At 37.1% G+C, this 13,047-nt stretch overlaps 1 protein-coding gene across 2 annotated transcripts in view; it reads left to right on the top strand.

Moving 5' to 3' along the window:
- The window catches only part of AK9 (adenylate kinase 9), a 177,972-nt gene that overhangs the window by 4,759 nt on the left and 160,166 nt on the right, over positions 1-13,047 (top strand). For both annotated transcript variants that reach the window (XM_028847018.2, XM_077999276.1), the window contains exons 2-5: positions 4,378-4,505; positions 5,757-5,820; positions 7,842-7,894; positions 7,996-8,092. In XM_028847018.2, coding sequence (XP_028702851.1) covers positions 4,389-4,505; positions 5,757-5,820; positions 7,842-7,894; positions 7,996-8,092 — 331 coding nt within the window. In that variant the 5' untranslated portion in view covers positions 4,378-4,388. The remainder of the gene's footprint in view (positions 1-4,377; positions 4,506-5,756; positions 5,821-7,841; positions 7,895-7,995; positions 8,093-13,047) is intronic.

The raw sequence follows: 13,047 nt of genomic DNA, 5'->3' as shown, positions 1-13,047 counted from the left end.
CCTTGAGGAATCACCACACTGTCTTCCACAATGGTTGAACTAATTTACACTCCTACCAACAGTGTAAAAGTGTCTCTATTTCTCGACATCCTCTCCAGCATCTGTTGTTTCCAGACTTTTTAATGATCGCCATTCTAACTGGCATGAGATGGTATCTCATTGTGGGATTTGTATTTCTCTGACGACCAGTGATGATGAGCATTTTTTCCATATGTCTGTTGGCTGCACAAATGTCTTCTTTTGAGAAGTGTCTGTTCATATCCTTTGCCCACTTTTTGATGGGGTTATTTGTTTTTTTTTCTTATAAATTTGTTTAAGTTCTTTGTAGATTCTGGATATTAGCCCTTTGTCAGATTGATGGATTGCAACAATTTTCTCCCATTCTGTAGGTTGCCTGTTCACTCTGATGATAGTTTCTTTTGCTGTGCAGAAGCTCTTTAATTTAATTAGATCCCATTTGTCAATTTTGGCTTTTGTTGCCATTGCTTTTGGTGTTTTAGACATGAAGTCTTTGTCCATGCCTATGTGCTTAATGGTATTGCCCAGGTTTTCTTCTAGGACTTTTATGATCCCGGGTCTTACATTTAAGTCTTTGATCCATCTTGAGTTAATTTTTGTATAAAGTGTAAGGAAGGGGTCGAATTTCAGTTTTCTGTGTTTGACTAGCCAGTTTTCCCAACACCATTTATTAAATAGGGAATCTTTTCCCCATTGCTTGTTTGAAGTCAGGTAGTGTGATGCCTCCAGCTTTGTTCTTATTGCTTAGGATTGTCTTGGCTGTACGAGCTCTTTTTTCATTCCATATGAAGTTTAAAGTAGTTTTTTCCAATTCTGTGAAGAAAGTCAATGGTAGCTTGATGGGGATAGCACTATAAATTACTTTGGGCAGTATGGCCATTTTCACAATTTGATTCTTCCTATCCATGAGCATGGAATGTATTTCCATTTGTTTGTGTCCTCTTTTATGCCCTTGAGCAGTGGTTTGTAGTTCTCCTTGAAGAGGTCCTTCACATCCCTTGTAAGTTGTATTCCTAATTATTTTATTCTCTTTGTAGCAATTGTGAATGAGAGTTCACTCATAATTTGGCTCTTTGTTTGTCTGTTATTGGTATACACAAATGCTTGTGATTTTTGCACATTGATTTTGTATCCTGAGACTTTACTGAAGTTGCTTATGAGCTTAAGGAGATTTTGGGCTGAGATAATTGGGTTTTCTAAATATACAATCATGTCCTCTGCAAACAGAGACAATTTGACTTCCTCCCTCCCTATTTGAATACCCGTTATTTCTTTCTCTTGCCTGATTGCCCTGGCCAGAACTTCCAATACTATGTTGAATAGGAGTGGTGAGAGAGGACATCCTTGTCTTGTGCTAGTTTTCAAGGGGAATGCTTCTAGTTTTTGCCCATTCAATATGATATTGGCTGTGGGCTTGTCATAAATAGCTCTTATTATTTTGAGATACATTCCATTAATACCTAGTTTATTGAGAGTTTTTAGCATGAATGGGGTGTTGAATTTTGTTGAAGGCCTTTTCTGTATCTATTGAGATAATCATGTGGTTTTTCTCATTGGTTCTGTTTATGTGATGGATTACATTTATTGATTTGTGTATGTTGTACCAGCCTTGCATCCCAGGGATGAAGCTGACTTGATTGCGGTGGATAAGCTTTTTGATGTGCTGCTGCATTCAGTTTGCCAGCATTTTATTGAGGATTTTTGCATCAATGTTCATCAGGGATATTGGCCTGAAATTTTCTTCTTGTTGTTGTTGTGTCTCTGCCGGGTTTTGGTATCAGGATGATGCTGGCCTCATAAAATGAGTTAGGGGGGATTCCGTCTTTTTCTATTGATTGGAATAGTTTCAGAAGGAATGGTACCAGCTCCTCTTTGTACCTCTGTTAGAATTCGGCTGTGAATCCATCTAGTCCTAGACTTTTTTTGGTTGGTAGGCTGTTAATTACTGCCTCAATTTCAGAGCTTGTTATTGGTTTATACAGGGATTCAACTTCTTCTTGGTTTAGACTTAGGAGGGTGTATGTGTCCAGGTATTTATCCATTTCTTCTAAATTTTCTAGTTTATTTGTGTAGAGGTGTTTATAGTATTCTCTGATGGTAGTTTGTATTTCTGTGGGATCAGTGATGATATCATTTTTTATTGCGTCTATTTGATTCTTCTCTCTTATTCTTTATAGTCTGACTAGCAGTCTGTTTTGTTGATCTTTTCAAAAAATCAGCTCCTGGATTCATTGATTTTTTGAAGGGTTTGTTGTGTCTCTATCTCTTTCAGTTCTGCTCTGATCTTAGCTATTTCTTGTCTTCTGTAGATTTTTAAATTTGTTTGCTGTTGCTTCTCTAGTTCTTTTAATTGTCATGTTAGGGTGTCGATTTTAGATCTTTCCTGCTTTCTCTTGTGGGCATTTAGTGCTATAAATTTCCCTCTACACACTACTTTAAATGTGTCCCAGAGATTCTGGTACATTGTGTCTTCATTCTCATTGGTTTCAAAGAACATCTTTATCTCTAGCTTAATTTCGTTATTTACCCAGTAGTCATTCAGGAGCAGGTTAGTTTCCATGTAGTTGTGTGGTTTTGAGTGAGTTTCTTAATCCTGAGTTCTAATTTGATTGCACTGTGGTCTGAGAGACTGTTATGATTTCTGTTCTTTTGTGTTTGCTGAGGAGTGTTTTTCTTCCAATTATGTGGTCAATTTTAGAATAAATGCAATGAGGTGCTGAGAACAATGTATATTCTATTGATTTGGGGTGGAGAGTTCTGTAGATGTCTATTAGGTCCGCTTGGTTCAGAGCTGAGTTCAAGTCCTGAATATCCTTATTAATTTTCTGTCTCATTGATCTGTCTAATATTGACAATGAGGTGTTAAAGTCTTCCACTATTATTGTGTGGGAGTCTAAGTCTCTTTGTAGGTCTCTAAGAACTTGCTTTCTAAATCTAGGTGCTCCTGTATTGGGTGCATATATATTTAGGATAGTTCGTTCTTCTTGCTGCATTGATCCCTTTACTATTATGTAATGCCCTTCTTTGTCTCTTTTGATCTTTATTGGTTTAAAGTCTGTTTTATCAGAGATTAGGATTGCAACTCCTGCCTTTTTTTGCTTTCCATTTGCTTGGTAAATATTCCTTCATCCCTTTATTTTGCACCTATGTGTGTCTTTGCACGAGATGGGTCTCCTGAATACAGCACATTGATGGGTCTTGACTCTTTATCCAATTTGCCAGTCTGTGTCTTTTAATCAGGGCATTTAGCCCATTTACTTTTAAGGTTAATATTGCTATGTGTGAATTTGTTCCTGTCACTATGATGCTAGCCAGTTGTTTTGCCCATTAGTTGATGCAGTTTCTTCATAGTATCGATATTTAATAATACTATTATTTTGCTAATATTTTATCATTTCCATTTTAAAATTGTATTTGATCAAGTAATATTTAGAAAAATATAGTTTTCTTTTTTCTTTTTAATTTTCGACAATTAGGGGTTTTTAAAATTCTTTTATCACTATTTTTAACATTATTTTATTGTGATCAAGAGATATGTCCCATGCTATTTTATTGTTTACATAATAGAAATATTCAATGGGTATATATAAATATTTCATGAGTATGAATATGTAGTCTACAAGTGCTTGAAAACAAGAGACAGTCTTCGTGCAAAAACAAATACAAAAGTTATGACCTTATTTTTTTCTGATTGACTCCAAAAGAGTTGGACTAAGTTGAAAACTGTTCATGTTAAAATATTGAGGACTCGAGCTTCTCTGCTAGAAATCCGCTTAAGAGCAAATCAAAATAGCAAAAGGTTTCTGAAAACAACTTTAAAATAAATATATGTTCTTGTAGATATTTATAAAATATTACAAAAGAAAAAATGTAAAAACTACATTACTTTTGGAAAAGTTTTCTTCATGGAATTAACCAAAGCTTCCTAAAATATGAAAATATGAATCTAATACATTTAGCCAACATTACCTTTTCCATTTCTGGTAAAATTTTTACATGCACCTATGTTGCATATGCATGTACAACATATTTAACTTTAATTTGTTTTTTAATATAATACACACAAATCTGTGTATTTTTACGTATATATGTATTTTTTCCTTAAGTTAGTCTTTCAGAAACACTTTGAGCTCTCTTTTATACAACATATAGTTAGATTTTGTTTTTGTCTCAAACTAAGAGCTTACTATTATTTTTATAAATGAGTTAAACTTATTTGCAATTACTGACAAAATTCATGTGTTTAATGGTACAAAATGACTTCTGGGCTAAGAAAATTCACAGATTATTTCAATTGTTCCTAGTCACCTCCTCCAACCAAATTAGGCAAGTTAACAATCTTACCCTGTTTTATTGTAGTATTTTGTATCATGACTTCTCAGGAGAAGACAGAAGAGCCTCCTTTTGCAGATATATTTGATGAAGATGAAACTGAAAGGAATTTTTTGTTGTCCAAACCTGTTTGCTTTGTTGTATTTGGGAAACCAGTAAGTTATCTCTTATTATTTGGTATAATTTTTTTTTATTTTTAAAATCACAATTTTCTAAGTTACCGTATAAAAATAAAAACCACATATTGTGCTCATTTTTTGAGCGTCTGATAAGTTTTCATTATATGACTTAAAATCTGACATAATATTGGTTATAAATTCATAACTCTCTCTCTTCTTATATGTTATAATTGAGAAGGAACCCAGACTATATTTAAATTTGCTTTTATATTATGAGGAAAGTAACTCACCAAAACACCACACATGACAACTGTTAGTAGTGTGCGATCTGAGGTTACTTCAGACTTTATTTGCATATGAAATTTCCTTTGCAATTTGTTGTGAGGCTGTCTGGATATGTGAAGATAGGACACCATCCAGATGAGCCAGGAGGTTCTCCTGTTAATGTCTGAGATCCTGAGAGGCACTGTGCCTCAGGCTTTACCTACAGCGTGTTAGAGGACCTATGTGTTGTCTTTCCACAAAGCAGGAAAAAACCAAAATGGCTGTTGTAATAAAGTTTGCTTTTCTAGACATTTCTAGTAAGGAACTTGAGATAAGAGCTACTGACAGCCACTAAGCTGGTTAATTAAAGAGCCTCTCCAGCATAGCAGAGATTAAGAGCTGGATCCCATCCTTGACTTATTTTATGTGGACCCTGGGACAGGTACCAATAAATGGTTTCAACAACTTTCACTATGTTTCTAAAAACATAATAGGTTTTAAAAAGTCAACAGTGAAAGCAACCAGATGCAAATGTTACTTCATCAAAACGACCTTTTATCTTTAAAGTATGATACTTTCCAAAGATGTCAGTTAAAAAGGATCTTTTTGCTCATCAAAATTACTAAAATGGAAGCCTATCAAAACATTCATGATTGTAAACTTTAGAAAGGAAATAAAATGATGACTCTCCAATATAATCACAATGATTTGTAATCAAAATTATAAAATTTGACAGTTAAAAGAGTGCAATACCATAATGGGATAGCTTCCTGATTTTAGGGCTATCTACTTAATTTTAAAGGGTCTATTTATATTACTTTAGGAGATGTGGCATATGCAAGAATTAGTAAAGAAAAACTAAACTATACATATCTAGGGTCTACTCTTCATTTTTTATGGGAAAAATTACTTTATAACATTAATGTAATAGTAACTAGCAATAGAATCTTTAAAAATTGGTATATCTGTTTCACTGGCAAGTGACTGTTCTGTTGGGCTTTAAATAACATTTTTCTTTTTAAGGGTGTTGGGAAAACAACATTAGCCCATTACATAACACAGGCATGGAAATGTATTCGTGTTGAAGGTAAATTTTATCTTTTTTCTCTAATAGTTTATTATGAAAACTTTCAAATATGCATAAAATGGAGATAATTATACAGTGAACGCCCATATACCTGGCATCTAGAGTCTGTGATTCACATTTTGCTATATTTGCTTTATCACACATTTGTCCACCTATCAACCCAGTGAATATTATCTGCTTGGGTTATTATTTATATTTAATTAAAATAACTTATTAATTAATATTTTTTTGGTAGAGACATGGTCTTGCTTTGTTGCCTAGGCTAGTTTCAAACTCCTGGGCTCAAACCGTCTTCCCACCTTGGCCTCCCGAAGTGCTGGATTACGGGTGTGAGCCACAACACCCAGCCCAATATTATTTTTATAACATCATCATCAATCCAATAATGTTTTGCCCTTCTGTTAGTCCTTGTTTTGTTCATAGAATTTATGAAATGTCATCAACTCTATTTTACTACCTCTAATTCTCTAATTTCGTAATTTAGAACTGTTTGGAATATGTGTGTTTGGATGTCTTTTTATGAAAGCTCAAATGAGATGGAACTCTTGCAGCTTTTCTTAGGAACATTTTTTATAACTTAATTGTCTTCAATGATAACTTTTATTTTTATTTATAAATTTTCTTGCATTCTTTGCAATATGTAAGACAATGAGTTGATATCTTTATATATATTCTCTTAATTAATAAAACTATTTATGCCCTAATAGAAAAATAAGAAAAAGAATGAATAGACAATTCATAAAAGTAGAAATAAAAATAAACAATATACGAAAAAAGAGTTTAATATCATTCTAAGAAATGTTCATTAAAATAACACTGATCCATATTTGCCTATCAAATTGGCAGTGAATCTTTACAGTTACTACAATCACTGTAGGTAAGGATGTTATGAAATGGGCATTCCACATGCTCTTGGTAAAATTGCGATCTGGTACAAGTTTTTTGGAAAAAAGTTTGTAATATGTAATGCACACACACAACTCTAAACGTTTCTTCTTTCTCTGTTCAAAAAGTTTACTTCTAGGAAATCTTAAAGAATACCAAACGTCCCATAGATTATTAACAACTAATGATGTAACAACTCTCCTGGATCCTCCCCTGAATCATGCCCCCTGTCATTCCTATCCCAGGATGTCCTCTCTCAAGGAATGATACATTTCCTCTTTTAAAGGAAACAAATCATCGGAATTTCAGCCTCAAGACCCCTCTTTCTAATCTGTGTTTACCCATTTTAACATTTCTTGATTCATTTTCTTTTACACCATGTGCAAAACTAGTGGGCTTTGGATGTAATTGTAGGGTTATGAAAATCTGGATTAATTAATACCAGTGCATACTTTTGTAACTATACTTAATGATGTAGAAATCACTGTCATATACACCACCTGATTTCATCCTTACATTCTATTGTACACTACACAGTATGTATGCATCCAAGGTGCAGCGGTGTTTACGGAGTTAGCTCCCCCAGGATTCTTTATTTTTTTTATTTTTTATTTTTATTTTGAGACACACTCTAACTCTGTCACCCAGGCTGGAGTGCAGTGACATGATCACGGCTCTCTGCAGCCTTGACCTCGTGGGCTCAAGTGATTGCCCCACCTCAGCTTCCTGAGTAGCACAGACTATAGGCATGCACCATCACGACCTGCTAATTTTTTAACTTTTTGTAGAAATGTAGTCTCCCTATGTTGCCCAGGCTGATCTCAAACTCCTGGGCTCAAGAAATCCTCCTGCCTTGGACTCCCAAATTACTAGGATTGCAGACATGAGTCACCATGTTCGGTTCTCCAAGATTCTTAAGCTTAGTGAGTGGCAGAGACAAGTTCTCTGTGGAAGACATTCTGCTGCTTCTGCTTTGGTTAGGCTTAAATGACGTAATATGCATACATTTGCATTGTAAATCATAAAGTGATGCACAAATGTTAATCTTTGTTACCACTTAGAAGACACTAGAATGTGTTTCTTATTTTGGTGATCCTAGTATCAGTCTGTATTAATATTTTGAATTCATGTTTTAGCTCTGCCAGTTTTGGAAGAACAGATTGTTGCTGAAACTGAATCAGGAGTTATGGTAAACAGACCTAAATTTCAAAGTAACTATGATTACAAAAATAAAGCTCTGTATAATAGATATATTATACAGTAATGTACAATATCTATGCTTGTCCTTAGTTGCAATCAATGTTGATCAGCGGTCAAAGCATTCCAGATGAACTTGTCATAAAGCTAATGTTGGAGAAGCTCAACTCCCCAGAAGTCTGTCACTTTGGTATGTTTATTTTAATATATTTACAGCCCACAAAGCAGCCTTAAAACTCATGCTTTACCTGAGGCAAAAATAGTTTCTGGAGTTGCCCTTTCTTTTGCCTTAGCACAGGAATCTCATTATCTCTATTCAGTTGAGCAGCTTGATGGTTTTATTTGCTTGTTTGTTTTTATTTCTCAGATTGTACATTTGTTTAAAAAATAAGTTTATATGACCCAATCTTCTTTAACATTGTGTTATCCAATAAAAGCATCAGAAATCTGCTGTGGTCCATCTTGCAGTACTGCTGACTCTGCTGACTGCTTCCTCATACACCTTGGGTAATGTCGTTAGGTCCTGACAAATGGCTAGGGTTGTCTGCATGAATCCGCACTTAAAAGGCAGGAATGGGAAGTGGTATGCCACCATCTTACTGTTGAGCTCCAGATATTTTCAGGCTTCATCCTGTTCATCCAGTCTGCCCTCTGACTCTGGACCTGAAACCTCTCCTGGTACTCAAATGGATGCTGAGCAAGGGCTTTGGATCTAATTTTTCAAGACAAAGACCACTGAAGCTCAAAATGATTGAAAAGAGCAAACTCTAATACCTCTTCTAAAGAAGAGAAGAAGAATAATGACAAGTTTGGGATAAAATTATCCACCTGAAATGGATTTATTGAATGAAAAAAGAAAAATTAAGAAAGTTGCTTTATATTCTTAGTAAGTTAGAAGAGGACATTGTAACTATTAATGCAGGAATAAAAATACAGGAAAGTAAAAACCATAACTGCCAAAGCAAATCAATGATGGAAGCAGCAAAAGCAGCCTTGTCAAACTGTATTGATTGGTCTCTGTCTATGGACAGAAAGGTACCTCTTCATATAGATCATACGTGTAGAGAGATGATACACAGAATGTCCCATATCTATCCACATATGTAGATAGGTCTCTGTGTGGATATATGGGTTCTGTATATGATACATATATATAGATTAATATATATGGATTATAAATGCATTATAATGTAAGTAGATAGATAAGGTTTGTCTGTAAACTACCTACCTGTCTATCCACTTACTACCTATTTGCTCAGCAGTGATAAAGAGATTGAACTTGGGCAAAATATCCAGAATATGGAAGGCTGGATAAGTAAAAAGGCAAACAGGAATCACAGAATTCCAAATTATCAGAAAGCAAACTATTTGAAACAGAAGTATGTATATAGGTAGGTAAGTAAATACCTATTTGTTAACCTCACTTACCTCTTGAAAAACTTGGATTGGTTTACATGGCTACAAAAAAGATGGCATAACTTATAAGTATTGGCAAAAGGAGAAAGAAAAAAAAAACAATACAAAGAAACTCAGTTGTGCCTCTCATGGTGTTCATAATGTTTTACAATTTTTATTAGGAAATAGTTCAAACAAAAATAGAGAGATTAGTATAAAGATCCTTCCACTTTACCACCCAGGTTCAGCATATGTTCAAAACCAACTCTAGTCTAATCTCGTTTCATCTACACTTCTACTTACTCCCTTCTCTCAACCTATGTTATTTTGAAGCTAATCCATATCATATCAGTTCATCTATAAAATGTTTCATTTATATTTCTAAAAGATCTTTTAGACTCTTAAAGCTATTACCGCATTACCATTGTCACACCTAAAAAATGGTTATTCCTCGATATCATCTACTAAACGGTCTGTGGTCAGATTTCACTAATTACCTCATAGATGTTTTTTAGTTAATTTTTTTTTGAAGCAGGATCTAACCAGATTTCACATAGTGTAAGTGACTAGTATGTCTCAAGTCTCTTTTTATCTATAAGTTTCCGCTACTTCTTTCTGTCTTCTTGTGTCTTCTCTGTTGAAGAAATGGGTCACTTGTCTTGCAGAGTTTCCCACATTCTGGATTTGGCTGATTACATTCCTCAGACCTCAGTACTTCCTGTATGCCAGTACTTGTCCTAGAAGCTGGCAGAGGAAAAGTGATATAAATGGTTTCTTGAGTCTGGGGACCACACCCTTACCATTTGCTTACATGGCCATGTTCTAGGCATGCACAAACAAGCTCATTTAAAGGCTGCAGTGGAGATGGAACCTAAAGCCCCTTCTGCCCAGCCACCCCTCAGCCCATCCTGTAGCATCCCCACAGGAATTTTTTTAGAACCTAGCACTCTGCTAAATACAGTTTGAAAGTCTTTGCCCAAATTCCCAGCAAGCCCTCTCATCCCGATGTTTGCTCTTAACCCGTAACCTGGTGGAAGGTAGAAGCAAAATTGGAAGTGAAGGGTTTTCAAAACAGGGATATAAACTTGAGTGAGAGGCTGGGTGAAGATGGATAATTGATGACTCCAAAATCCCTAACGAGATATGTGCACTTCCAGGGACATCACACAGCAGAGTATTGCCAAATTCATCTTAATTTTGTTTTATACTAGAGCCCTTTTATAATTTGTGTTTCCATCACTATTTTAAAAGGGCCTACACGATCTATAATTAACTTTTCATTCACAATCTATTGTATTATTTTGGCCTTTAACCAAAATCAGCTTCTTAAAGCTATGTCCTTACCCAAGAGAAATAGTAGAGTCAATACATGGCATCCTAAAAGCTCTTCACTGCTCCCTGCTTCTCGATTCTGGAAAATCTCCTTTTCCCCAGTGAATGAATAGCCCCAGTCTGGGCATTCCCTGCCCCGAGTGTATCATTATGAATAGCCTGCAAGTCATTGGTCACCAATGTGTCCACTCCTATCAGCCTGGCCTGAGGTCAGATGGGTAGCAGGGATGGCTGGACACAAAGCTACCTGATGTCTCTGAATCTCTCATCACTTAGATCTGAAAGCAGTAGTCTGCCATCTTCATTTGTATGGAAATAGAAAATGCCTTCTCCTTCCCACTGTGCCAAGAAATGGTGGCAAAGTGATGGTATGGGCCTGGGAAAAGTCAGTTTCCTCTGGGTAGTGGTCTGGATAGTCTTACAGTTTCTCACTTGTTGGGCTAATGAGAGCTGGGCAATGGCCTACAAAGCACCTACTCTGCCTATGATAGAACATGCACAGTCTCCCAGCAAGGACTGGCTGGGGGTGTACCACTCCTCCATCTTTAGCATGGAAGGGCAAGGGCTTGGTAATGGTCTCAAGGACATGTGGGGGTGGGAGTGAGGAGTTCCTCATCTATACTTTCATCCTCACGTGTCTCTGGAATTGGAAAGGTTGACAGTGGACTCAGTAGTTCTGGTCTGTTTAGCAAGCAATGTGTCCCTGGGATCTTCCCAGAATTGGCACTAGAGGACTAAGGTATTCCACTTTACATCTGCAATGATGAGACAAACTTAGATGACATAACTGTCTATCTTACACCTCTTCCTATAGATACACCCCTAGGCTCTGGAATGATAATACTAGACATCTCTCAGAGGGTAGAGCCCCAAAATTCATAGCTCAGAACATTTAGGCAGCCCAAATAATGGCCTTTCAAGAGAGAGCTAGATCCATGGAAATTACTTATTCTTCTGCCGCTTCCATCAGTAAAGGGACCAAGTATGAACATCATTCCAATATACATGTACACCAGAAGTTCAGCATTCCTGCAAACAGATGCACGTGGAATGCCTGATAAGCTCTCTGGGCAGTGGCAGTGGCTGTAGGAACAGGAAGGCTTTTGGCAAGCACAGCAACCAGAGTGCCAAGCATCTTTCTGTGATCACTTGTGATAGACAGGTGTTGGGAAGTATTGCCAGCATAGGGAATGGCAGGGAGATATCGTTGCTTTTGCTTACAAGGGAAGGGCATGAACTCTGGAGATAGATGGCCTCTGGAACTGTCCAACTTGGAGGAGTTAGTTGGGCAAGGGTTGAGTTCCATCCGGAGCTAGGCATGCAGTCCCCTTCACTGTAGTACCCACCATCACAATGTGTCAGACCCGGAGTTAATGCCAGCCATCGTGTACCAGAGGAGATGCTGGTCAAAGTCTTAAAAACCAGTTCAAACATGTTAATCAAGTGAAAGCTAGACTCACAACAAGAGCAGAGATGCCAAACCAAAGAAGGGTGGTGTAGAGCCAGGAAAGCAGAAAGCAGAGAACAAGAAGAGGCAGGCAGAGAAAAGTCTGGCCCCATTCTTGAGACAGTACCGGCAGTGTCTACGTTTTTTCAGGGATGCACTGAGCTCATTTAATGAATCTCCAATAGGATAGATGCCTTGGGGATACCATGCTACGTTTAAGACAATAGCAGGAACACATAGGTAAGCCAAGTTGGACACTAAGGATTACAGCCAGACAAGAGAGAATCATAATTACAGTTCATATGTCCAAAACCAAGATGACAAGGTCTTTCTTTCTGCCTTTTTAAGTTAAATTAGGTAGGATTGCTTCTCTGGGTAGAGCCCAACACACTGTTAGCAGAAAGTAAAGTGATCAAAAAAGCTTAGGAGAAATTGTGTATGCCTAAGCATTAATTAGGTTTTGAATTAGCATGATGGTTCTTGGGTTCTTGGTCTTCTTCTTCTTTTGAGACGGAGTCTCGCTCTGTCGCCCAGGCTGGAGTGCTGTGACTGGATCTCAGCTCACTGCAAGCTCCGCCTCCCGGGTTTACGCCATTCTCCTGCCTCAGCCTCCCGAGTAGCTGGGACTACAGGCGCCCGCCACCTCGCCCGGCTAGTTTTTTGTATTTTTTAGTAGAGACGGGGTTTCACCGTGTTAGTCAGGATGGTCTCGATCTCCTGACCTCGTGATCCGCCCATCTCGGCCTCCCAAAGTGCTGGGATTACAGGCTTGAGCCACCGCGCCCGGCCCTTTTTTTTTTTTTTTTTTTTTTGAGATGGAGTCTCATTCTGTCACCCAGTCTGGAGTGTAGTGGTGCGATCTCGGCTCACTGCAACCTCTGCCTCCCGGGTTCAAGCGATTCTCTTGTCTCAGCCTCCCGAGTAGCTGGGATTACAGGCACCTACCACCACACTCAGCTAATTTTTGTATT

This window comes from Macaca mulatta, chromosome 4, assembly GCF_049350105.2.
Source record: "Macaca mulatta isolate MMU2019108-1 chromosome 4, T2T-MMU8v2.0, whole genome shotgun sequence".
Taxonomy (NCBI): Eukaryota; Metazoa; Chordata; class Mammalia; order Primates; family Cercopithecidae; genus Macaca; species Macaca mulatta.
The sequence above is the reverse complement of the archived record's forward strand: the minus strand, read 5'-3'. Positions and strand labels throughout refer to the sequence as shown.